At 62.3% G+C, this 26,450-nt stretch overlaps 1 protein-coding gene and 1 long non-coding RNA gene across 2 annotated transcripts; both read left to right on the forward strand.

Moving 5' to 3' along the window:
• The first annotated feature begins 325 nt into the window (after positions 1-325).
• On the forward strand, positions 326-2,856 carry LOC128814954 (uncharacterized). The gene is made up of 2 exons (XR_008439521.1): positions 326-904; positions 2,696-2,856. It is a non-coding gene; the product is annotated as an uncharacterized LOC128814954 (long non-coding RNA).
• A 12,296-nt stretch (positions 2,857-15,152) lies between these two features.
• Positions 15,153-20,785, forward strand: LOC128814857 (START domain-containing protein 10-like). Its single transcript, XM_053991144.1, has 6 exons — positions 15,153-15,871; positions 18,584-18,731; positions 18,823-18,926; positions 19,019-19,136; positions 19,337-19,389; positions 19,865-20,785. Exons 1-6 carry the CDS (start codon positions 15,707-15,709, stop codon positions 20,075-20,077), a joined length of 801 nt encoding a protein of 266 aa, XP_053847119.1. The 5' UTR covers positions 15,153-15,706; the 3' UTR covers positions 20,078-20,785.
• Positions 20,786-26,450: the final 5,665 nt, after the last annotated feature.

Raw genomic sequence — 26,450 nt, forward strand, 5'->3', positions numbered from 1 at the left:
CCCACGACTCCGTGTGGCACAAGCGCTCGGTGGTCACACACGGAGCGAGGTACACCTGGAATTCAGCCTGGATCATAAAATCATGGAATCCCAGAGTGGGTTGGGTTGGAAAGGACCTCAAAGCCCATCTCGTTCCACTCCCTGGCATGCACAGGACACTTTCCACCATTCCAGGTGGCTCAGAGCTCCATCCAAGCCGTGTCTGTGCACACATCCACACATTTTCTGTGGGATGGGGGCATTCCCGGGGCTCGAACACCCCTCGGCCCCGGGAATGCCCAGCCCTGGGAGCTGCATGCAGGCACTCACAGCCCACCCCCAGCACCCCTGCAGTGCTCCCACAGCCGCCACCTCCCCCCGACACTGCTTTGGGGGCAGGGAGCACCTGCAGGCTTCTGCCCGGGCACGCCAGGCATCAACACATCCCAGGGGTTCTGCCACTTGGGAATCCTGGCTTGTCCCAGCTGAGCTCCGGCCACCCTGCTGATGCTGGCACAGGCACAGCCATGTCCACGCATCCAGGCTGGGCAGCCACCGTGTCACACAGCACGGGAGGAGTGGGAAGGAGGCGAGCCGGGCTGTGCCGGCGCTGCGGGGCAGGTGACACCGCCAAAAAGGAGGAGGACGAGGACGGGGGCGATGCCAGGCAAGGCTGCGGTCACTGCGCAGCCAGGCCGTGGGTTGGCTGGCTGTGACAAGGCCGCTGTGACATCGGCGCTGTGACAACGCGGCTCGTGTCCCGAGGGCAGAAAGCATCTCCCTCGTTAGGCGCGCTCGCCGCTCCCGGGCCGCCTGCCCGCCGCCCGCAGCTGCTGCTCCTCCCCGCTGCGCCCGCCGCTGTCTCCCCGTAATTAAAGATCCAACGACCTTTGCCGACTGCCTGAGACGCTGGAACAAATGAACGGTAAGCGCCAGATTACAGCCCGGCTCAGCAGCCCCGCAAATCCCTTTAATGAGACATTTAGGCAGGGCCAGCAGGGTGCCCGGCTGCCGGGGTGGGCTGGCGAGGCAATGACGGCACCTCGGCCAGCCTGGCCAGGGCCTGGGGACAGCGGCACCGAGGTCCTGCTGGGCCGGGAGCCGGGGGCATCATCCCCGCAGGCACCCTGGCACTCAGTCCTTGTTGGAGGGGGCACCGTGGCTCCAGCTTCTCCCACATCCCCTTTTGCACCCACAGGTGTCCCAAAGGATGTGGGAGCAACGCTGTGAGCGGCACCAGGACAAGGCTCCTGCAGGGACACGGGGTCCCAGGGAGTGGGGACAGGGCTGGTGACACTGGGCCAGGCTCCTGCAGGGACACAGAATCCAAGGGACACACAGTGACCCCAGCCCAGGACTGCAGGGAGGTTGATCCCTTCTATTTGCAATATCAAAAGGTGGAAAAGCCGGAATGACTGATGGGGCCGTGCGGCTGCGAATCGATGGTGACACGGCACACGATGTCACCGCTCAGATTAGTGCCAAATTAAGCTGTTTACTCCAAGTTTCCCCACACAAGGAGAAGGCAGGGCTGGCACAGGGAGCAGAAGATGGATGGTGGTGCTCAGGGCCCAGAGGGGGGATTTTTCCTGCCCTGACAGATAGTTTGGAACAACAACACTTTCCTCTCCTCACCTTTGGCTTTGGAAGGTGTAAATGCAGTGAGGGGACTGGGAGAGGGCCAGGATTCCATCCAGGCGTGCTGAGCACCAGGGATTTTGGGGCTCATCCAGGCATCCTAAGAGAGCCTGATGCCCCTGTCCCTCTTCTGGGACCACAGTGTCCCCAAGGCCCTCTGTGACAGGTCCAGGTGGATCAGGAAACACAGCCACATCCCATCTGGACTCTCACTGTGCAGACTGGTGTCCCCAACTTATCTGCACTGTCCCAGCATGTCCCTGCTCCAGGGGTTATCTCCAGTGTCCCTGTGTGCCTCTGAACAGGGGGATTTATCCTTGGTGTCCCTGGCTGAGGCCATCCAGGGCCACCTATCCCTGGTGTCCCTGGCTGTCCCCACCCGAGGCATTGATCCCTGCTGTCCCTGGGTGTCCCTGCCTTGGGACATCGATCCCTGGGCTCCCTGATCTCGGGGTTACTCTCCACATCCCTGTGCCAGGTGTTTATCTCCAGTGCTGTGGCATTCAGGGATTCTCTGCCCCATCCAGCTCACCGTGCCCAAGAGCCTGTCCGTGCCCAGCCCTGCTCCATGTCCTCTGGCCACCCGAGTCCCTCCCCATGGCTGTGACATCGTCCCCATTCCAGCTGGGGAGTTCCCTGCTGGCCGAGTACCCATTCCCAGCAAAACCAGAGGGAAGAGACCCGAAGGATCAGAGAATCCAGGTCAAACTCAGCCAGCACAGGAAGGAAACAGGGATGCCACACAGGAGAGCTGCAACATTTCCCAACCTGCTGATTCCAGCGTGGCTTGTTCCAAGCTGACCTTAATCTCTGGCTAGCACAGCCAGTGCCTGGCACCTCCTGGTGTCCCCAGCCCCGGGATGCTGGCGTTTGGGACACGTGTGACAGCCAGGCAGCGCCGAGAACCGAGGGTGGCGGTGCCGGGGCTGCTCCCTCCTCCAGGAGAGGGCAGCGGGCAGAGGTGGGGGCCGGCAGCATCCACCTCATGCCTTTTAATAAAACATGAATTAGGTGCCAACACGTATTAGATTCACTTCCCCGGTGACAGAAAATCAAAGGCTTCTCCCATCTTTTCTAGAGGCGCGCTCCTGATTGATCTGGAAGAAGCAGCTCAGTGCGAGGGAAGGAGTCTATACACACCGAAACAGCTCTTTAATTTCTTAATTTAATATCTGACACGTAAAGATTCTCATTAAGCCAGTCAATGAAGCCTGGAAATACAATTTTCGTGCAAACTGTCGCTATCATAACTTACACGAAACTTCAGATGGTGCCCTGTAAGCGGTGTGATTAAAACCATTCATCTTCCCTGGCAGCCGTCCGCTCCCGCACCCCCGGGCCGGCCCCCGCCCCGTGCCCACCCCGGCAGGTGCCCGGGGGTGCCACCACGGCGATGGGCACCCCCCGATGGTGCTGGGATCCTGCGGGATGCGGGCAGTGCCGTCTGGAGAGGCGGGAAGAGGTGCGGGAAGGACCCTGGGCAGCTCCCACCGGGCACAGCCTCCACAGCGCGTCCCCGAGCCCCGGAATCTCCCCCATCGGGGCATGCGCAGGAGGGAGAGCTTCCCAAAGACACTAATTAGGCAAATTAATTCCTATTGAGTCGCAGCTCTTCGCTGCCTTAAAAGAGGGAAAAAAAAAAAAAAAAAAAAAAAAAAAAAAAAAAAAAAAAAAAAAGCTACTTACTTCAGTGCTGATTAAATCCCAAATATTGAGACATGGATTAGACCTGAGACTGTTCTGTGGGAGATGACCCCACAGCAGAACCGGTGCCCACCTGGCACAGAGCAAGGGGGAGCTCTGGGGTTGGCATGGGGACGCGAATCCTTCTCCTCCTGCTCATTCCTCACATCCTCTGGTGCTGCCAGCGCCGGGCAGGGCCTGTGTTTGCTGGGCTCTTCCTCCTCCATGGGCTGAGGATGGTACAGCCATGTGGGCACAGGACACCACGCTGGCACAGGGAAAAGCCTCACTGAGTCTCGGGGTGCACTCAAGAACTGCCATGAGCAGTCCCATCCTCAGCAGGGCCTGAGAGGGGATTCATCATTTTCTGCCTCTCCCACCCTTCATCCTCCTCCCCTGATCCAGCCCTGTGGAACATTTCAGCTCCAAGGAAACTCCAGGATCTCCCAGCAGCTGGAAATCTGTTCAGGACACTGGGCTGGGAAAGAAAAGCCACCCCAGGGACTCTGCAAAGGCTGCTGGATCTGTGTCACTGCAGTGGGAGAGGGGGAGTGTTGCACAGAATCCCAGAATGATTTGTTTGGGTTGGAAGGCACCTCAAAGTTCATCTCCTTCCACCAGGCAGGGACAACTTCCACCATCCCAGGCTGCTCCAAGCTCCAATGTCCAGCCTGGCCTTGGCCACTGCCAGGGATCCAGGGGCAGCCACAGCTTCCCTGGGCACCCTGTGCCAGGGCCTGCCCACCTCAGGAATTCCTGTGCCAGCAGGAAATTCCAGTGCCCATCAAAAAGGAGCTGGTGATGGGACTGGGGAAAGGGACTCACGGGCACCATGGGCTGTCCAGCCCTTGGGTCTCTGCCCGCAGCCCCGTGCACCCCACGAGGTGCTGCCTGTGGGTGTTGGGTGTCACACGCTGTCCCCCGTGCCAAGCCCTGCCCTCCTGCTGGGGAGGGGGCACATTCCAGCATTCCAGATGGATTCCCCAGGCACCCCAGCCAGGGTCCAGCTGCCGTGCCTGGGAACCAAAGGACGCTCCAGTGAGGTGGAGACTGGGAAGAACCTCGAGCGTGGGGATGGCCCTGCCCCCTTGCCCATGGCACAGGATGGGGTGGCACTGGGACCACCGAAAGGTGTCCAGCTCTGCTCCCCAGGATGCCAGAGCTGCGTGCAGCTCCAGGGCAGAGCGAGGTGGACGAGTGGGCACCAGCAGGGTCACCCAGCCCTGCCCTGCCTCTCCCTCCCCTCGCTAGAGACCAAACCTGCACCCACCTCACCCCAGCGTGGCTCCTGCACCCGAGGGGCACCTTGTGGGTGGGCCAAGGGCTCTGGAGGACGCGGTGCCCGCTCATCCTGCTGGCAGAGCCGCTTTCCTTGTCTTTCTGCCGCGTGTTATCTGGAGCCGTCGGAGCTGGCAGCTCCTGCCAGCGCTCGCGCAGCCTGACGTCGGCGCGGCTTGGAAGTGCGCGTGGCGTGTTTGATGTCAGGATTACCGGCTGGCTGTATTGTAAATGCTAAAATGAAATAAGAAGATTAGAGAAGAAAAGCGCCGCTCCGCAGCGCGCGCCTGCCGATTGCCTCCCGCCGGAGCCGCCGCCGAGGGCGGGGGGCGCGGGGGACCCTGCCCCTGGCAACCAGCCCTGCCGGGGAAAGGGTTAAAGGGGGCCAAGCGGCTTCCAGAGGCGCCGGTGCTGCTGCCACCGAGCCAGGGGGAGAGGTGGACGGAGCCCTTCCCACTCCCTGGGGTGCTGGGATTCTCTGGCTCACGTGAGTATTGATCCTGCCACCCCCGGCTGGGTCCTGGCAGCGCGCCCAGCCCTGTGTCCCCAGAGCAGGGTGGGGTCACCTGGGCTTGGGTGGGTGTCTGCAGTCTTGCTGGGGGAGCTCTGCATCCCTTCCCACCCTGCTGCATCCCTGCCCAGGAATGAGGGCACGGCCACCTCCCGGCCTTGGGATCTGGCCTTTGGAGGGGAAGAGGCTTGTGCTGCCTCAGAGGGGGGTGAGGACCCTGTGCAGGTCTTGCTGGGCGAATCTGGGGGCTTTCAAAGGGCAACGTGGTGCTCTCTTCTCCCTCAGGACATTCCTGAGCCCAGATCCAGCAGAGAATGGGAATCAGGGATCAGGAATGTGGGCAACTCCACACCCCTCCTGCACCTCCTGCTCCCCCCACGAGCCTCCATCACAGCCCTGCAGGGAAAGAGAGTTGGAGGGAGGGAAGGAGAGAGAGCTGGCACAGGTCAGGCCCTGCTGAGCCACTCTCCATCTCCTGCTGAGAGCACCGTGCCCCCAGGCACCTCTGCCGGCACCGTGGGGCCCAGATGCACGCAGCACGCCAGGCTCTCCGTGGGCAGCAGAGCATGGGATTTCAGCAGCAGCATGATTAGTCTTTATTTTGAGCTGTGCCCTTGGCCTCAGCCTGGCAGAGCTGTGAGTTTGTCCTGCTGGGCCCAACGCTGGAGGAGGAAGAGGAGGAAGAATGAGCTGGAAGCCACTCCAGGATTTTCCCTGCATTTTTTGTGCTGGTCCTGCAGCAGCGTGTGGGGCACAGGGCTCAGCCTCACACGCAGTGCCACATCCCTCCCGGCAGGATAAACCCTGGGCTCACAGCTCTTCCCTGTAGGGCAGGGCACCCTTGGCATGCGACCCCACCCAGCCAGGGCCGGCTCATCCCTCTGGGAATGCCGCGGGATCCCGGCTGCCCCCTGGCACCCAGGGCTGGATCCCACAGCCTGTGTCCGGCAGCCGGGTGCATCCCTGACTGTTCTATCCTTCAGCCGCTCCTGTTCCCTGCCAGGGCATCCCGGCAGCCCTGGGGCAGGCAGGACCCTTCCCTTCCCTTCCCTTCCCTTCCCTTCCCTTCCCTTCCCTTCCCTTCCCTTCCCTTCCCTTCCCTTCCCTTCCCTTCCCTTCCCTTCCCTTCCCTTCCCTTCCCTTCCCTTCCCTTCCCTTCCCTTCCCTTCCCTTCCCTTCCCTTCCCTTCGGAGCAGGAGGGGCTGGGGGCTGGCCCTGTGCCCGATCCCTGCCGGTACCTTCTCTCCCGCATCTGTTCCCAATCAAAGCCTCATTTCAGCCCTCGAGAAGGTTTTTCTCCTCCTGCTAACGAACGCTATTGTTTTCCCGATGTTTTCCCGAGCCCGGGAGCAGCGGCTCGGCCCCTGCCGGTGCCAGCTCTGCTCAGACACGTGCGGAGAGAGCCTCGAGCAGGATCCTGCTCCTCTCCCTCCTGCCGGAATTCATCCCCAGGGCGCAGCGCTGGGCTGGAGCGGGGAATATGGGGCTGGTACCCCCGGAGGAGGAGGTAGCTGCGGGCTTCACCCCTCTGCCCCTCAGTTTGGCGCTGGCAGCACTCGATGCCCGGGTTAATGTCCCCACAGGGCTGCTGAGCAGGTGACACCCATCGCAGCACCCACGCACATCGCCCATCGCCCCAGGCCAGGCTCAGCCCAGCCTCGCCCCAGGGGTGCAGACCCCACTCGCCCCTCACATCCCTCTGGATCTGCCAGGGATGGCCGGGGCTGGCTCTGTCCCCTGCGGGAATCGCCCCTCCCATATTGCCGCGGGGCTTCTGTTGCTTCTGCGTGCAATTAATGAGCTTTAATTGCCTGTAAACACATCCCCGGCAGCGCCAGAGCTGCCTTGGGAAGACGATGGAGTCGGGAAAAGGGAATGGGAAAAGGAAATCGTAGTAACTGTTGCTACGGCTGGAGCCACCGTGCCCGAGCTGGGGCTGTGGCAGTGGCCACGCGGGGCCGCTGGCATTGCCCAGCACCGGGCAGGGGCACGGGGACGTCAGCAGAGCCCCTGTGACCCGCCCCCAGTGCCACCAACGCTTCTGTGCCACGCGCGGCTCGGGCATCCCACCCAGAGCCCCCGAGCTGGGATGTGACTGCGTTTGGGGGGCTACAGAGGGGCTGGGGGCAGCGGGGAGGGGTCCCTGCCCTCCTCTTTTTGCTCTGTTTGGGGTGCCACAGAGGGACTGTAGGGACAGTGGGGTCCCTGTCCTGCCCCTCTGGCTGTGTTTGAGGTCCCACAGAGGGTCTGTAGGGCTGGGGCAGTGGGGAGGGGTCCCTGCCCTCCCCTTTTTACTGTGTTTGGGGTCCCAGGGAGGGGCTGTGGGGCTGGGGGTTGGTGGGAAGGATCCCGGCCCTCACCCTCTGGCTGTGTGGGACACCCCACAGAGGGTCTGTGGGGCTGGGGGCAGTGGGGAGGGGTGTCCCTCTGCGTGTCCCCTCGCTGGACACGCACGTGGCACTAACGAAGTCTGCACAGGCCGGGGCTGGCGGTGGCAGGGGGAGGGGGCTGCAAATGCCATTTTCTAGCTCAGTGCCCTGTAACTCTCCCTGACGCCAGGGCTTGAACACCACAAACAGCGCATTTTAATCACCCTGAGAGCTCCCTGCCCCCAGCACGGCTCCTGGCCCTGCCCCCTGGCACAGGACGGGGTGGCACTGGGTGTCCAAGGTGCCGCCGCGACGCGGGGACTGATGTCACACCAGCACAGGAGTGACACCACCCCTGTCCTGAGTGCGCGAGGCATCGGTGGCATCACTCGGGACACACCCCTCAGCCGGGGGTGGGAGGGGTCCCGAGGTGCCCGGGAGTGGCCACGGCGACCTGGACAAGCCCGAGGAGTGGCCCAGGAGGTTTAACAACACCGAGTGCTGGTGCTGCCCCTGGGTGGGGACAACCCCTGGCGTCAGTCCCGGCTGGGGATGAGCAGCTGGAGCAGCCCTGGGAGAAGGACCTGGGGGCGCTGGGGGTGGGAGCTGGACCTGCCCCAGCCCTGAACCCCCAGCCCTGGGCTGAGCCCAGTGTGGCAGCAGGGCTGGGGGGATTCTGCCCCTGTGCCCAGGTGAGCCCCCACCTGCAGAGCTGCCCCAGCCCTGGGCCCAGCACAGGGAGGAGCTGGAGATGCTGGAGCCAGGCCAGAGGAGGCTCCAGGATGAGCAGAGGATGGAGCAGCTCTGCTGGGAGCAAAGGCTGGCACAGCTGGGATTGTTCACCTGGAGAGGAGAAGCTTTGGGGTGAGCTCAGGGTGGCCTTGCAGGGCCTGAAGGAGCCCCAGGAAACCTGGAGAGAGACAATTGACAAGGGATGGAGGGACAGGACACAGGGAATGGCTCCCAGTGCCAGAGGGCAGGGATGGATGGGATATTGGGAATGAGGAATTGTTCCCTGCAGGGTGGGCAGGCCCTGGCACAGGGTGCCCAGAGCAGCTGTGGCTGCCCCTGGATCCCTGGCAGTGCCCAAGGCCAGGCTGGACAAGGCTGGGAGCAGCCTGGGACAGTGAGAGGTGTCCCTGCCATGGCAGGGGTGGGATGAGATGAGATTTTCCCAGGTTTCAGCGCTGCAATCCAAGGAAGTTTTGCCCTGAGGGCTGGGTGTGGGAGCAGCGGGAGCAGCGCCAGAGATAAGTTCCTGCCACAAAGTTTCTTTCGCTGCTAATTTTCTGATTAGCCGCTGTCTGATGCGACGGCAGCAGCGCTCCACGGAGCTTATTCCGAGGCGGCGTAATCTTTGTAAGCAGCGAAGAGGGGCAGGGCCGGCGCTGAGCCCCGGCAGACACAGCCCTGCTCGGGAGGTAATAACTCTTCAGGGACTGACAAGCCGCCGGGAGGGCTGTGGAAATCCTTTCTGCGGATGAGCCGAGAGGATTCTCCCGCTATCCCCCTAAAGCCTGCGTGTCACCTAGTCCAATAAAAGGCATTATCCGGAAGGTGGGATTTTGTTCTGGCGTATCTCGGGCCTCCAGCCCAGCCCCGGCTCGGCTGGTTTTGCATGAGAACAGGAGGGGGAGGGGGTTAGGGCACGGTGGGTGCTGGGTGCTGCCTCCAGGGATGCTGAACTCCCACCCGTTTTCCATGCCTGCTCTCCATCCTGCATTTTCACTGGCCCGTGGCCACCAGCCCTGCACCCAGGGTGGCTCCCGGCCTGGGAATGGCAGCAGCACCCAGCACTGGGTCTCAGCCCACCCATCTGCCTTCACGGGGGCGTGGGGAGCTTGGGGGGCTCAGAGCAGCTCAGAACAACCCGGCATCTTTAGGGTGCTTCAGCTTCATCCTGCTCCACCCGGCAGCCCAGGGCGATCCTGCACGGGGTAAGCACAGCCAGCTCTGGGGAGTGCATTCCCAGGCTGGGAGGAGTGTCTGGAAGGGAGGGTTGGGGTTATCCCCCCTCAGAATGAAACTCTCAGGGTGCAGGATGTCACTCTGGGGTGGTCCTGGCTGTGCCACGTCCCCTGGATCCTGCACCCTGCAGGAGATGCCGCGTCCCCGGGGATGGGGAGTGTACCAGGCCACGGCAACCGGCTGTGCCCACACCCGGAGGGGACACCAGCCTAACTCCTGAGCTAGCAGGGGCTTCCCTGCTGCCACCCACCCCGTGACAGCCCGGCGGGAGGGGAGCAGGCACGCGCAGGCCTGGCAGTGGCGGGAGCACCCACGCCTGCTGCGCCCGGCTAATTTACTGTGTCGCTGTGCGCCGCGCTAGCCAATAACTTTGAAATGATGTGGAGATTTGCAGCCAAACCTTCTCATAAAGAGATTTAGGAGGGTGACAAAGATAATTAAACATCCTTCCCTGAGTATTGACTTGCAGCTGAAAGGGGAAAAAATAACTACATTTTTCACAGTCCTTTTAAATCATCCTGATGCCCGGCTGGGCTCTGTGCAAATAAGCTTTGGGGCTGTGGGTGCCAAATCCTGCCCGCCAGCATGGGAATAATGGGGGGGAGCAGGGAGGGAGTCTGGGGAGCCACGGGTGGTGCAGGGGCCCAGGGTGGGCAGAGAGGGATGCTCCAGGGCAAAACAAAGGGGGGACATGAGCCTGGCTGTGCCTTGAGCAGCCCTGAGGAGGAGGACTCAGCTAAAACAAGGAGCAGGGGGCAGGAAAGGAGGGACACAGGGTCACAGGACAGGGACAGGGGGAAGTGGCAGCTGTTGGAGGACAGGAAGGAGTGGCAGAGAGATTCAGGAGATGAATCAGAGCATGGCTTGGGTTGGAGGGGACCTTAAAGCCCATCTCACCCCACCCCTCCAATGGATGGAGTCCCATCATCCATGGCACCTTCTGAGCCACCTGCAGTGGGACAGAGCTGCTGTGGCACCCCCAGGAGCCCACCCCACGCACTGCCCTCCACCGGGGCTCTGAGGGCACAGCTGAGGCCAAACCTCATCGCATGGATGAGCAGGAGAACCCCACCGCACCCTTCCATGCCCCTGTGGGCAGTGCCAGCCGCTGGGAATGTGCCTGGCAGCCTCCTGCCACACCCCCTCGTGCTTTGGCAGCGGCGCCACCCGGCTCTGCCAGCTGGGACCCGGCAGGGCTGGGCACCCCAGGTGTGCAGGGTCCCAGCTCCAAGGACTGTGTGGGGTGACCCCACACACACAGAGACTTCTCCTGACACCAGAAACTCCCGGAGTGCCAGCAAAAGCCTCGTGTTAAAGCTGCAGGTCCCAGGCGCAGGATGTCCCTGCTGTCCCCGCTCTGTCCCCGCACTGGGGGGGCTCGGGGTGCCTGGGGTTGAAAGCTTGGGCTGTTGGGAGCTGCCAGGAGCAGCAGGGATGCAATGGCAGCGCGAGGAGGAGGAGGAGGAGGAGGAAAATTTCCGGGCAATTTCCATCCCATCCTCTCTTTAACGGTAAAATTTCCGGAGAGCGTCCCCCCCCCCAGCCGAGGGGGTGACATCAGAGTGGAGCAGGGGGACGCTGCTGGTGGCCGCAGGGGAGCCCTGCTCCTCTCTGTCCCTTTCCCTGGCCGCTCCCCGGTGCTGGCCGTGTCGCTGTCGTCCGTGGAGCACGCGTGACACCCAGTGGGCGAGCACCAGACTGCACGCGCGGGTCCCTGGGCACGGTGGCGCTGGCCTGGGGCTGTCACCCGTGTGGGACACAGGCTCCTCCTGAGGGGAACGGGGTGGCACTGCCCGATGGGTTTGTAGGGGGGTTTAACCTGCTGGGTTGGATGGGGGCATAGCTGGGGAGGCCCCACAGTCCCCAAGGCTGTGGGGTCTCTCTGGGGTCTTCCCAGGACCTAGTGTGTCCTGTGACTTTGGGGTTTTGGGGTGTCCTCAGAACCTAGTGGATCCTGTGACTTTGGGGGTTTGGGGTCTCCTCAGGACCTAGTGGATCCTGTGACTTTGGGGTGTTGGGGTCTCACTGGGGCTCTGGGGTCTCTCCAGGCACTATGGGGTCCCTGCAGCCCACAGCTCTGTGTCTCTCAGGGGGTATCTTCAGGCATCTGGGGGTCCCTGGTGCCATGGGGCCCTGGAGTCTCTCCAGGCACTCAGGGGTCCCTGCAGCCCTGAGGCTCTGGGGTCTCTCCAGGCACCCAGGATCCCTGCAGATTTGGGGCTCACCAGGGCTCTGGGGTCCCAATGGGGCTCTGGAATCTCTCTAGGATCTTGTCCTTGTAACTTTGGGGTCCCCGGGCTCACTGCAGCCCCATGGCTCTGGTGGCAGTGGGGCTCTGGAGTCTCCCAGGGACCCCCGGGGCCTCTGCAGCCACCAGGCTTTGGGATCTCTCTGGAGCCCCTGTGGGCCCCTGAGCCCTGGGACTCCAGGATGGTTCCTGAAGTCCTGGGACTCTGAGACCACACTCAGCTCCTGGGTACCTGCAGCCTGGGGCTTTGGGATCTCCCTCTGCAGCCCCAGTGTTTGCTGCCCTGCACCACTCCTGGGTCAGGATCTCACTTTTCCCTGCATTTCCTGCCTCAGTCTGTGTCCCTCAAAGACCCTGATGTCTCTCAGGTATTTAGCACCTTTCTGCTCCCACCCCGGGACCATCCTCACCTCCCAGCCCCATCTCCTGGTGCAGCTCTAACCCCTCCTGGCCGCTCCAGCTGGGTTTCTCTGGGACAAGAAACTCTCAAGCCATCTTTTGCTTTTCCTCCTGACTCTCTTGTTCATTCCCCAGGGGATAAACCCTGAAGGCACAAGGATCTGAGAGGAGTCAGTGCTGTGGTTCACACCAAGCCAAAGCAGAACCGTTTCTGTAGGAAAAACATTTTCATTCCAATTTGCAAAGGCTTTCAAAGGCGATTCTCAGAGGAGCAGGAGCAGCCACTGCAGAGGGGATTGGATGTTCTTCTCCAGCTCTGGAGAGGCTGGAAGCTCGTCCTGCTGAGGCATCCAAGTCACGAATGGAGCTGTGAACACCCACACGCAATGCCCTGCAACCCCACTCCCAGCATGGAAATCCCACATCCCAGCTCTGGAGCCTGTAAAGACACTTGGAGGGTGAAAATGGTCCAGGAGAATGAAAAGAGGAGCAGGAGGAGGGAGGGACCAGTGAGACACAGACAGGACAGAGCTGGGTACTCCTCCCTGTGCCCTAAGCCCCACATGCTCTGACCCCACCAGGCTCTGGAGAGGCTCCACTCAGGGCATGGAGGGACTCCTGGAGCTGCTGGTGTGACAGTCCCTGTGTCATCCCCACAGGGATGACAGCATGGCCAAGAGCAGGACCCTGCTGCTCGCAGCAGCCACGGTCAGCCCAGGGAATGGAGCTCCAGCCCAGGATGGGATTGATGGGACTGCTGGGCCTCAAGGGCACATCACAGAATTGCCTCTGAGATCAGAGAATCATCGTAATCTGGCATGGTTTGGGTGGGAAGGGATCTCAAAGCTCACCTCATCCACCCCTGCCATGGCAGGGACACCTCCCACTGTCCCAGGCTGCTCCAAGCCCTGTCCAACCTGGCCTTGGGCACTGCCAGGGATCCAGGGGCAGCCACAGCTGCTCTGGGCACCCTGTGCCAGGGCCTGCCCACCCTGCAGGGAACAATTCCTCATTCCCAATATCCCATCCATCCCTGCCCTCTGGCAGTGGGAGCCATTCCCTGTGTCCTGTCCCTCCAGGCCTTGTCCCCAGTCCCTCTCCAGGTTTCCTGGGGCTCCTTTAGGCCCTGCAAGGGGCTCTGAGCTCTCCCTGGAGCTTCTCCTCTCCAGGTGAGCACCCCCAGCTCTCCCAGCCTGGCTCCAGGGCAGAGGGGCTCCAGCCCTGGGAGCAGCTCCGTGGCCTCTCTGGACTCATCCAGCAGCTCCATGAGGAGAAGTTAAACAAGACATGACAGAGGCAGCATTAACATGAGGCTCCACATTTGCTGCACTGACCTTCCTCCTTTGGGCAGCTCCCAGAGCACCACCCAGATCCAAACCTTGGCTCCAGAAGAGCCAAAGACGGTGGTGAAGGGGTTGGTTGGAGCCCTGAGTGTTCCAGGTGGGACATGGGAGCCCAGCTCAGCCCAGCTGGTGGCTTGCAGGGGGATGTGATGGTGACCAGCCAGCTCCCGGGTGGCTGAGCAGTTTCCCAGCATGAGCACTGACCCCAGGGGCTGCTGCAGAAGGGAAGAACTTTCTGTTCCAGTTTCCAGCTGGAAGAGCCAAGGAGAGAAATGCTGCCACGTGTCAGGTGCAGAGCAGGGCTGGTTCCACCTCAGTGGTGCTGTGCTGCTCCTTCCCACGGAGCCTGGGGGGCTCCTCCATCCCAGCACTGCAGTGCCCTCCCTTCTCTCACCCCATGGACACGCTTTGGAGCTCCAGAGCCCCCAGCCTCGGGCCCTACCCACCCCACACACCCACTCGAGGTCCCTCCAGGCTGTACCTGGGGGACAGTCCCCCCCAGCACAGGGACACACTCACAGCACACTGCAGCAACGGGGCCGGGCAGCTCTGGGCCATAAATCTGTCCGGCCAGAGCTGCTCCCTGCTCCACGGCCCCAAGGCCACCCCAAGGTCTTTCCAAGCCGGGATCTCCCCTCCCTTCCACTGCGGCAGGTCTTTAATGGAGCGTGGCACTGGCAGCTCTGCCCCCAGAGCACCCCCAGCGGGAAGCACGGCCCCAGGGAGAGCCTGTATGCCTGGGGGAGCAGCAGGGGCAGCCCTCTGCCCTCTGGGAGACCTGCAGCTCTCCAGCTTTCTCCCTGCTCTCCTTTCCAGGAGTTTTTCCCCATTTCTCAGTGCCCAGGTGATGCTGGTCCCAGGATCAGCACTGGGGCTGTTCCCAAGCTTCATCCCAGGGTGGGATGAGGAGGGAATTGCACCCTGGCCTTGGCAGGTGAGGCTGATCCAGGGGGAAGGGGTGTGAGAGTGGTGGAGCCTCATTCCAGGTGGACTTTAAGAACCCCAAAATTCCAGTCAAGAGAAACCCTGTGGACATCAACAGGATGGGCAAGATAGCCCCAGGTTTCAGGCAGGCTGGGGACCAGGGGCTGAGCAGGATCCCAGTGAAAGGAATGGGGACAAGATCCCAGATAAGGTTCTGGACAGGAGGATGGACAAATGGGACAAGCTGCACCCTGGGCAGCACGAGGACGATGTGGCCCCCAGCCTGGGTGCTCTGGGCAGCACCAGGGAACCTCAAGCTCTGTGCTCAGAGTGGTTCCCAGTCCAGGGAGAGCTGGAGGGGCTGGAAAAGGACCAGCAGATGCTGCTGGCAGGGCTGCAGGCTGGGGCTGGGAGAGAGCTGGGCTGGGATCTACCAGCATCCTACAGGTGCCCTGGGGACAGAGCCAGTCCCTCTCAGTAGGACAGAACTGGTACCAAGGACAAGGGACATTCATTGCAGCTCCAGGCTGGGCAGTAGAATTGGTATTTTTTCCTGGGGAGGTGGCACAGCTGTAGGACTGAGGTGGGCAAGTCCATCCTTGCAGGCTGGGCAGAGCCCTGGGTGACCTCTCCTGTGCTGGTGGTGTCCTGCTCACGGTGGGAGCGGGGCTGGACACTCCCCGGGGCTGCAGCATGCTGTGAGCCCAGCAAGGGCCACCTCCCCCTCACAAATTCCTTCCCCCAAGCCCCAGGGCACGCCGCGAGCCGAGGTCCTGTGCGCAGGGCCGTGCCCCCACCCAGGGCCCGCCCTGGCCCGCATCCAGCGCTGCTGCAGCCGCGGGGCCGGAGGCCCGGCCGCTGCTCCTGGCATCAGCTGATCCCTCCAGGCAGCCCGTGCTGCAAAGTCAGGCACAGAGATTGCCAGGGCGCCGGCGAGGGGACAGCAGGGGTGGCAGCGCGGGGGGCTCGGGGAGCCGGGGGCAGCTGTGCCCTGAAAGCCGAGCCACCTGCGCGCTGCTACCTGCTGAATAATAGAGGAGCTGACAGGCAGCGGAGAGAAATGTGATGCTGGCGAGCCAGCCCGGGAAGACATCCGAGCTCCCGGCAGCTGCGATAGCAACTGCAGCCAAGGAGCCTTCCAGCCCCGCGCGGCGTGCCCGGGCTGCCTGCAGCTCTCTGCCCATCCCGGGGTGCCCGGGCGGCCGGGGCCCGCTCCGGGGGCACGGGCTCGGCCCTGGCAGGATGATGTGAGCTGCAGCGGGCACCCAGCGAGGCAGAGCTCAAGGGCAGAGCTGGGTTTCCCGGGAGGTGAGGCAGAGGCTGCCCGCAGGCAGTGCCCGCGCCCGGGGGGCAGCAGCTCAGCCCCATGTCCAGAGGAGGGGAGATGGTTTATATCCCGGATGACTCCGACTTCAGCTCCTTCAGGGATCAGTGCGAGAGCCTGGAGGGCTGGCACTGCCGGTATAACAAGGCTGGCGTGACCGTGTGGAGTCAGGGCCAGGAGGAGAGCTGCACCGTGCAGAAAATCAAGGTAAGCAGAGCTTCCCTGCCCCAGCCGTGTGCCCGGCGGCTCCCGAGGGTCCCTGGGGACTGCCCCGTGCTGGAGATGCGCAGTCCCGCCTGCCTGGAGCTGTTTCTGCCCCGAATTCCAGGGCTGGCAGGGTTAGACCCCCGAAGGTGCTTCCCAGCTGCTCGGCCGGCTCCTGCTGCCCGGCCCGGGGCTTCGCCCGCCGGGATCCTGCAGCCTCCCGCCGTGTGGGCTCACGTGGTGGCTGCCCCCGATCCCGACACAGGCGGGAAGGCCCCGGGATCAGTTTCATTGTGGAGATGGCCTTGCCGGAGCCCCCGGACACGAGATGGGACGTGTCCCTGGTGTCCTTCCCCGGCTCTGCGCCCTGGGGCACGTCACGGGGTGAGATCCTGTAGGAGCCCCAGGGGCTGTTTTGGGAGCTTTGTCGTTTGCCAGGGGCTAGATCTGGGGTGCTGCAGAGGGACAGGGAGGTTCAGCCATCCCTCAGGTACCTTTTCGTTGATCTCCACAGCCTCAGTGGCACTGCCAGGTGACCCTGGGCACGTCAGGAGTGGCTGCAGGGGGCTGGGGGCACGGGGTGAGCCCAGGGTGGGCATCACAGGCTTTGGCTTTTCTGGCACCGAATCCCGACCCCTGGGCAGGGATGGGATCTGCCAGAGCGAGGAGAGGCAGAACAGCCGACCTGCAGGAAGCCCAGCTGTGGAGAGCGTGCAAGCAGGAGTGCCAGGGGAGGGTCGCCATGGCCTGGGGAGCACGGAGGGCACGGAGAGGTGGGGAGGAGGGAACAGCGTTCTGGAAGAGGCTTTCCCACCACTGTCCTGAGCACAGGACACCCAGCAGCACCTCTCCTGCAGCCAGGGCACGAGGAGGAGCTGGGCACACGCTGCTGCCATGGACAGAAACCCTTCAGAGTGAGGGGGAGGAGCAGGAGCAGCACTCTCAGCAGAGCTGCTGCTGCAATACACATTTCCCTGCTGCCGTGAGCCAGGGAAGAGCTTCTGCACCTGGATCAGGGAGCATTTAAACCAGCTGGGCATATACAGGATTAAAGGGTGCTGAGGGGTCAGGCCAGCACCTCTTTGAAAAGTCCTGGTGATTGCAGCAGGTCCCTGACACCTGGGAAGAGGCAAAAATCACATTCCCCTCCCAAAAGGAAGCTCCGGGGTGGCACTGTGGGCTGCTGTGTCACCTCCACCCCTGAGAAGGACATGGAGAATGTGCTCCTGGAAGCCATGTCCTGAAGGAGGAGGGCAGTGCTGACCAGCAAGGACCTGCCAAGGGTAAATCGTGCCTGAGCAGCCTGCTTGCCTCTGCAGGGAGAGATCTGGCTCTGTGGGTGTGGGCAGATCCGGCAGATCCAGCCTTGGACAGGGCTCCCCATAGTGAGATCCGGACTGAAGAAGTGGATGTTGCTCAGAGGGACCAGGACAGGCTGGCAGGAACCCCTGGAGTCCAGCCCTCGGGCTGGCAGAGGGGCTGCAGTTCTGTCCCCTCTGCCACCCCTGAGCCCCACAGAGAGGGGACCCCAGGCAGGTCCGGGCAGTCAGGGAGCATCACCCAGCCTGGTTCAGTGCAATAACGGGGCTTTTCCCTGCCCTGGAGAGGGCCTGGACACGCTGCAGGGGTTGTCACTGCCCAGAGCCCCTTCCCAAAACGTGGGATGCAGTCCGAGCTGCACAGCTCCCTTGGGGTCAGGAGAGCCTCGGTCTGTCCATTAACTGAGGGAGTTAATTATCTCAGATTCCCCAAGCAGCTGGAGCTGTGGATTTTTTCCACCCGAATTCCCTGTGGATGGGTCTGGGCTCTCTGTTTTCCCCATCCCAGCTGCTGTGCCGGGCAGGGCTGCTCATCCGAGGCTGGAGGGGGATGGTGGACAGGCTTTAGTGGGGAATTTGGGGCTGCAAGACTGCGATGGCCCCTCTGTGACAACCGGAGTTTCCAGGAAGCCCATGAGCTCCACCGGCAGCTGGAAAAATCCCTCACCCTGCAGCAGCAGCACCTCCAGAGCCCGCTACGAGGGTGCAGCCAGGGAGGGAGAGCAGGAGCAAGGGGCTGGGTGCTCCCACCCTCCCCCCGATGCTCTGGGGACTGCAGCACATCTCCGAGCCTGGCCTGGGCACGAGTCCATCCGCACCCGGGCCACCAGGGAAAGCTTGCCCGAGATTGATGGGACCTGCCACGCTCAGAGGGCCATCTCCGGTTACACGGCGCCTCATCAAAGATGCAGGGGCTCTAACGAGGAGCAGATGACATCTCCCTCCTGCCGGCGCTCAGAGGAGCAGGGCGGCCGCCTTCATCAATAATGCACGGCTGGCGCGGCCGGGCAGCTCCGCGGCTCCGGTTACAGCCGGGCCCGACACCTCCCGGGAGCGGACCCAACAGCCCCCGGGAGCGGGCCCAGAAAACCCGGGAGTGGGCCCAAAACCCCCCCGGAATGCGCTCGACACCCCCCGGGAGCAGACCCCACACCCAAGACTATCATGAAGGCGCATGTCACCCCTTTTTTTGGTGACATGGGGTAGGGGACAGGCATCAAAGCCTGGACCAGCTGGACCATCCGTGCGAGGCTCATTCTAATCCCGCTCTGGCTGCAGGAGCGGTGGCTCTGGGGCTGTCCTGCAGAGCACAGGGACACGGGACAGCCCTAAGTCCGCGTGCCCCGGTGGGCACAGCCCCGGGGCTGGGTGCTGCCCCCCGCCCCTCTCCCCACAGACCCGCATCTCCTGCAAGGACGTCCCCGCCGAGACCCTCTATGACGTGCTGCACGACACCCGCTACCGCAGGAAGTGGGACTCCAACATGATCGAGACCTACGACATCGGGCGCCTCACCGTCAACGCTGATGTGGGATACTACTCCTGTGAGCAGCCCTGAGACCCCCGGGCCCCCCTCCCCAGCCCCACGCCCCCGTGAGTGCGTGTGGGGCCGGGGGTAACAGGATCTGCCCGCAGGGAAGTGCCCGAGCCCCCTGAAGAACCGGGATTTCGTCACGCTGCGCTCCTGGCTGCCCCTGGGCAATGACTACATGATCATCAACTACAGCGTCAAGCACCCGGTGAGCCCCCGGCTGCCCCCAGCCCTGGCAGGGCTGCCCGCGGGCACAGGCAGGGCTGGGCAGGCTCTGAGGTGCCCGGAATCTCCCCGCAGAAATACCCGCCCCGGAAGGATTTCGTGAGGGCCGTGTCCCTGCAGACCGGGTACCTGATCAAGGCCAACGGGGACGGTGCCTGCATCCTCTATTACCTCACCCAGGTGGACCCGCGCGGTGAGTGCCCACGGCAGGGGAGGGGAGGGGGCTCACGCAGAGCTCACCCCCCTGGCTCTCCATCACCCAGGCACCCGGGAATGGGGACAGCCCGAGGATGCAGGGGTGCCCACCCCGGCCCCGGGGGTGCTGCAGGCTCGTGGTGCCTCCCCTGGGGCCGGCCCTGCTTCTCTGGGTGACGGGGCTTTGGGCTCTTGCAGGGTCGCTGCCGAAGTGGGTGGTGAACCGCGTGTCCCAGTTTGTGGCACCAAAGGTAAGGGGGGGATGCATGGATGATGGTGGGAGTCCTGGGCAGCAGGGATGAGCTGCCCAAATTACCCCTGGGTGGGGACAGGGTGGGTGACCCCAGGGCCCACAGGGTGAGTGCTGGATGACCCAAGGCTCTGAGGATGGATGCTGGAAGACCCAGAACGCATGGAATGGTGCTGGGAGACCCCGAGCTCATAAAACAAGTGACCCAGGACCTGCAGGGTGGGTGCTGGGTGGTCCAGAGCTCACAGGATGGGTGCTGGATGACCCAGAGCTTGCAGAATGGGCCCTGAGCAATCCAGAACTCACAGCAGGGATCCTCAGTGATGCTCCCAGGATGAGTTCTGGGTGGCACAGGGCATGCACTGGGCACGTTGCTGGGGCAGCCAGCAACCCCATCCCCTGCCAACACCCCAAACCCTGCAAGGGGGGAGCTGTGCCCACAGCCCAAGGCAGCTCCAGCCCCGCTGTGCCCGCAGGCGATGAAGAAGATCTACAAGGCTGGGCTGAAGTACCCGGAGTGGAAGCGCCGGCACGACCCCGAGTACAAGCCCTGGGTGTACCCCGAGCAGAACACGCTGCCCAGCGTGAGCCTGGCCGAGCTCTCCGTGCAGCACGCGGATTCCCTGGAAAACATTGACGAGACCGGCCTGCCTGAGGAGCACCTGAGCACCAGTGACCACGAGGCCTGAGCCCTCTGCGCAGGGAATCCCCTCACCACCGAGGCTTGGCACCCAGGGGCACAGCTGGGAATTTGGCTCCCTGCTTCCCAGTAGTCACATCTGCTCTCCAACTCCTTCATCGTTCCCCCCTCTCCCTACCCAGGCAGTGGGGAACTGTCCCGTGGGATCTGTGCCACAGGTGCTAGAAAGAGGCAGGATGGGCACCCTGGTGGCCCCTGTGCCCATGGAGATGTCCCTGCATGTGACAGTGCTGGCAGTGGGTGTTCCAAGAGAGGCTGGGCAGGCTGAGGTGGGCAGGAGCTTTCCTGGCACCAGAATATGGCTCTGCCTCTCTAAAAGACCCTCAAAGGCCCAGAAGTGGGGGGCCTGTGAGGGTCCTGCCCAGGCTTTGCAGCAGCACAAGGTTTGGATTGACCCCGTCTGGCCTGAGGTCCAGCTCTGCCAACCCCGAGGTCAGGCTGGACCCCCTCCAGCCCTCCTTGCCCCTCCAAGCTTAGTGTGACCCCCCCCATCTGAGGGAGCCCTCCCAGGCCCTCTCCGGAGCACCAGGCTCACCTCTGCAGGCTGGCTCTAGCCCAGCTGGCTCTGGGGACCCCTTCCCCTGGTAGTTTGTGGGGTTTGTCCTGGCACTGGGGTCTTGGGCCGCCTGTGTCCCCACTCTCCCAGTGTTTGCCGCTGCTGTGGTTCCTGGCACAACAATAAAGGGGTTGGTGTGTGTGCGAGAGTTCACGGGGCTGGCACAGGATGGGGAGGAGGCTGGCACAGAGCCCATCCAGCGGCATCCAGCTCTGCGTGGGACAGGAGGGTCCATCCATGCAGCCCCAGCACCCTGGGGTGACCCTCAGCAGGGACAGAAGTGGCCCCAGCAGGACAGGGCAGAAGGATGCTGGGCTCTGCACCCCACAGGAGCGTGTGTGGGCAGGGGGCAGCTTCCACCGGGCAACGGGAAGTTGGTCTAGACAGGCACTGCTGTGGGAAAACGCTGACAAATGAGGGATTTTCCACCCACTCCTCACCCCCATCCTCTGAGGAGGCTGCTGGGCTCCGTCCCCAGCTGGGTTTGAGCCTGATCTGTGCAAGGTCAGTGCAAATGGGGATGTGACTGCAGCTTTTGGGGTTCTTCTGACCCAGTTTCACCCCCCTGCGCCCTCTGACAGCCTGGTCCCCCTCCAGAGCTGCCCTGTGTGTGCTTCCCCCACACCTGGAGCTTTTCTCCACCTCAACATCTCAGGCATGGATGCTTGCTGTGCCCCTTTAGCCACCCTGTTAGGTGACAAGTGTCCCCTGCGCTGCCTCGGGGGACATCACACACACACAGAGTGCTGGGAAGGGGACAGCAGGGTCTGGCTGTCAGGACAGCTGGATCTGGGGGTTGCCGCTGGGCTGGCTGCACAGAAGCCACCTCTGCAAGGAAAATGTGGAAAACAGGGACAGGAGATGTGCAGCTCACACCTGGCAGCACACAGCAATGGAGGGCTGCTCCCTCTCCCCACTCTGCTCTCACCTCTGGCAGCAGACAGGGATTGTTCTACTTCTAGGAAGACACAACCCAGCTCCAAATTGCCCCAAAACCACTCTGGCAGAGCTGGGAACCGTGGAATCACCCCTGGGTGCTGCCCTGATGGGGCAGAGCCCACTGGCACCCCGAGCCCGCCGGGTGCTGGGGTGAAGACCCTTCCCCTGCGGGAAGGAGCCTCATCCCTTCGCATTCCCCGGATGTCTCCCTGCAGGATCCAGGCTGCGGCTCTGCCGGGCTTATTTTTAGCCAGCCCTGAGTGGGAGTAAGGAGCTGCTGCCTGAGCACCGAGAGCCCGGCGGGGAGCCCCAGGGAAAGCTGTGCGGGCACAGCCCGGGATGTGGCCCGAAACTGGAATGGCGGTGGCACAGGGAGCGTCCCTGTCACTGTCCGCATCCAGCACTGGGCTCTAGGAGAGCTCCTGGCCCCCCGTGTGTGAGCCGGGGTGGAACTGGGGGGGCACCGTGGGGTGCCACAGCCCCAGCGCGGTGATCTCTTCTGGAACGATGTGGGTTTCCTGCGGCACAAACAGGAAAGGGGCCGGCAACCGGCACAGGCAGGGTGCGGGGAGCGCGGAGCCCCCCGGGGGCCCTCGCTGGGATTTTGGGGGAGCGGGTGGCCCAGGGCCCGGTGGGACGAGGGCCAGACACGCGGGGGCTGCGGCCCCGCACGAGAGCCCAGCTGGGCGCTTTTCCTGGCCGGCTCCGAGCGCAGAGGAGCCGCCCGCGCGCAGAGATTGGAAAGGAAACGGGAAGCTGCTGCTGGACGGGAGATTAGCCCGGAGGCAGTGATGTCAGCCGCTCCTGATGGATCGGGGGCAGCGGCAGCGTGGCACCGGCCCCATCTGGCCACACACCGTGTCAAACGTGCCCCTGCTGGGGCAGGATGTGACTCCATCCCTGGATCCCGTGATTTGTCGCTCCTGAGCTCATGGATAGGTCTCTAGCAGCTTTTGGCCCCACCACCCAGACCAGGACTCTGAGCCCAGCGAGGAGCCCCCCCAGCAGCGTCATGGACTGGCCTTGGGCAGGGCTTTTGCCTGGAGAGGTCCAGCAGATTTCCAAGACTCCAGTTTCCTCCTCCCCAGTCCCTCCCAGGGGCTCAGCTCTCTGCCGTGCCCTGCACACCCTCAGGGTCAGTCCCAAGCAGCATTTCCAGCTGTCCAGTGTGATAGCCTTGATCACACTGGGATCAGCCTTGAGTGTCCCTCACCCCGTCCTGCTCCCCAGAGATGTTCCCACCATCACCCCACACATCCCTCAGCATGAGCCTGCGTGGGTGGGGCTGAAGGTAAAGCAAAACCTGTCCCAGGGTGCAGCAAAAGCTGATGGCTGGGGAGGGATGGACCCATGGAGGGATCGATGGATCAGTGGAAGGAGAGGAAGGGAGGGAGGGAAAGTGAATGGAGACATGGATGGATGATGGCTGGATGGATGGATAGATGGATGGATGGATGGATGATGGATGGATGATGGATGATGGATAGATGGATGGATGGATGATGGATGGATGGATGATGGATGGATGGATGGATGGATGGATGGATGGATGGATGGATGGATGATGGATGGATGATGGATGGATAGATGGATGGATGGATGATGGATGGATGGATGGATGGATGATGGATGGATGATGGATGGATGGATGATGGATGGATGGATGATGGATGGATGGATGGATGGATGGATGGATGGATGGATGGATGGGTGGATGGATGGATGGATGGATGGATGGATGGATGGATGATGGATGGATGATGGATGGATGGATGGATGGATGGATGGATGGATGGATGGATGATGGATGGATGGATGGATGGATGGATGGATGGATGATGGATGGATGATGGCTGGATGGATGGATGGATGATGGATGGATGGATGGATGGATGGATGGATGGATGATGGATGGATGATGGATGGAGGGATGATGGATGGATGGAGGGATGGATGGATGGATGGATGCATGCATGCATGCATGGATGCATGGATGCATGGATGCATGGATGGATGATGGATGGATGATGGATGGATGATGGATGGATGATGGATGATGGATGATGGATGGATGGATGGATGGATGGATGATGGATGATGGATGGATGGATGGATGGATGGATGGATGGATGGATGGATGATGGATGGACAAATGGATGGGCATCTGAACACAGGAATCTTGAGGGACAGTGTCATCGAGGGTACTGCCCACAAAAGGGAAGGATCAAACAGACCTTCATGCTGGAATGATCCAACCTCCACTGTGATGTTTGCTTCCTCCAGCCCCTGCCAGCATCTTCTCAAAGCCCAATCCAGCCCCAGGGGGTTTCTGATCCTGCCCATCTGCCTCCTCCTGGGAGCAGGCATGACCTTCTTGCTCTGTGACCAGGACAGGTCTCTGTGCCTGTGCCCAAACATCCTGCTGTCTAGATAAATGTAAATATAAATATAAATATAAATATAAATATAAATATAAATATAAATATAAATATAAATATAAATATAAATATAAATATAAATATAAATAAATATAAATCACATCAGCAGGTTGGCAAACCCTGGGAGCAAGCAGAGGCTTTGAAAGCTGCTCTGCAATACATGGGCTGATAGGAAGCTCTCGGGAAACATCCCATCCCTGTGTCCTGCCCCAGTGCCCTGCTCCCCTCCTTGTGCCAGCTCTGGGGCTCCGGGATGGTCCCATGGGTGGGGGAAGTCCTGGATGGGTTCTGAGAAGGAGCACTCCCCCTGGGGAACCAGGTGCTTGAGCAGGGGTTCCTCCTGCCAAGGGAACAGAGCCCCAAATTCAGGAATTCGGTGACGTTGGAGGGAGAAGGGAGCAGTGGAGAAGGTTTTCTGCACCAAACTGCCCTGTCAGCAGCCAGCAGGGTGTGGGAGCTAGAGCCTGTCCTTGGGCACATCAACCCTGCCAGGACAGTGACCTGCCACCGTGAGGATGTCCCAGGGACATTTCCCTCCCCCGCTGCCCATCCCTGCCCTCCTGGCAGCAGGGAGGAGCACTGCTCCCAGCAGCAGGCTCTGAGGGCTCCCAAAAGCTCTGCCAGCAGGCCAGGGGTGATCCTGCCCCTGTGCCCAGCACCTCTGGGTGCCGTGCCCAGCTCTGGCTCCTCAGCACAGCAGGGACAGGAGCTCCTGGAGCTGAGCGAGGGCCTGGAGCATCTCCGTGCCCAGGAAAGGCTGAGGGAGCTGGGGCTGCTCAGCCTGGAGAGGAGCCCCAGTGAGAGGGGCCTCAGCCCTGGGTGTCCCTGAGTGTCCCTGGGTGTCCCTGAGTGTTCCTGGGTGTCTCTCAGTGTCCTTGTGTATCCCTGGGTATCCCTGTGTGTCCCTAGCTGCCCCTGGCTGCTCCTATCTGTCTCTGTGTGTCCCCCTGTGTGTCCCTGTGTGTCCCTGTGTCCCCTGTGTCCCCCTGTGTGTCCCCTGTGTGTCCCTGTCTGTCCCCATGTCCCTGTGCCCCCTGTGTGTCCCTGTGTCCCTGTCTGTCCCCGTGTCCCCTGTCTGTCCCTGTGTGTCCCTGTGTGTCCCTGTGTCCCTGTGTGTCCCTGTGTCCCCTGTCTGTCCCTGTGTCCCCTGTGTGTCCCTGTGTCCCCTGTCTGTCCCTGTGCCCCCTGTGTGTCCCTGTGTGTCCCTGTGTCCCCTGTCTGTCCCCGTGTCCCCTGTCTGTCCCTGTGTCCCTGTCTGTCCCTGTGTCCCCTGTGTGTCCCTGTGTCCCCCTGTGTGTCCCCTGTGTGTCCCTGTGTGTCCCTCTGTCTGTCCCTGTCTGTCCCTGTGTCCCCTGTGTGTCCCTGTGTGTCCCTGTGTCCCCTGTCTGTCCCTGTGTCCCTGTGTGTCCCTGTCTGTCCCTGTGTCCCCTGTCTGTCCCTGTGTCCCTGTGTCCCTGTGTCCCTGTCTGTCCCTGTGTCCCCTGTGTGTCCCTGTGTGTCCCTGTGTCCCTGTCTGTCCCTGTGTGTCCCTGTGTCCCTGTGTGTCCCTGTGTCCCTGTGTGTCCCTGTGTCCCCTGTGTGTCCCTGTGTCCCCTGTCTGTCCCTGTGTCCCCCTGTCTGTCCATCCCTGTGTGCAGGAGGGCAGGGCAGCCCCAGGCTCTGCTCCAGGCCCAGCGATGGCCCCAGAGCCCCGGGCAGGGCCTGAGCCCAGGAGCTGCCCCTGCCCAGGAGGCAGAACTGCTGCCCTGGGCAGTGCCAGCCCTGGGCAGATGGTGCAGAGGCTGTGGGGTGTCCCTGCCTGGGGACATTGCAGAGCTGTGAGCACACCCTGCTGTGCCCTGAGCTCTGTATGAGCAGCGAATTTGGACCAGAGGAGCCACTGTGGATCCTTCCAGCCTGACCCTGCCCAGGATTCTGTCTGTGGAGCTGCTGCAGGGTTCCAGTCTGTGTTCACTGCTGCAACGCCTGCAGCACAGCAGGACGGAGATGGTGACACCCATCTGTGCTCTGTCCCTCGCAGCCACACCACAGACCTCAGCAGCCTTCCCAAGAACAGCAGGGTCTAACAGCTTCCTCTGCGAGGCAGAGGGATGGCACGGTCTGCCCTGCAGGGCCACAGGGTCCCTGCACACCCTGAGGGTCCCCTTGCACCCTGAGGGTCTCCACACCCCACCCACAAGTGGGCCCATGGGGTCACCCGTGCCCAGGGGATGTGTCACTCCCTGCTGGAGCAGCTGCTGGGGAAAGGGGAGGAAGGCAAAAGCCTCGTGCTGAATTCTGCTTCTGCTTTGCAGCAGCAGCCTGTGGTGAGTGCCTTTCCCCCTGAACTGCACACAGGGGTTTCTGTAGGGTGGCCCTCCCACACCACCCCCACAGAGGCTCTGGGGGCACTGCTGGGGGGGGAAGGACCTGCTGGCATTGGAGCAAGG

Source organism: Vidua macroura, chromosome 15, assembly GCF_024509145.1.
Source record: "Vidua macroura isolate BioBank_ID:100142 chromosome 15, ASM2450914v1, whole genome shotgun sequence".
In the NCBI taxonomy this organism is placed as follows: domain Eukaryota; kingdom Metazoa; phylum Chordata; class Aves; order Passeriformes; family Viduidae; genus Vidua; species Vidua macroura.

Coding starts and splice junctions, on each gene's coding strand:
- LOC128814857 (XM_053991144.1), top strand. CDS start 15,707: ATGTCCAGAGGAGGGGAGATGGTTTATATCCCGGATGACTCCGACTTC. Junction 18,732..18,822: donor TGATGTGGGATACTACTCCT/GTGAGCAGCCCT, acceptor ATCTGCCCGCAG/GGAAGTGCCCGAGCCCCCTG. Junction 19,137..19,336: donor CACCCAGGTGGACCCGCGCG/GTGAGTGCCCAC, acceptor GGGCTCTTGCAG/GGTCGCTGCCGAAGTGGGTG.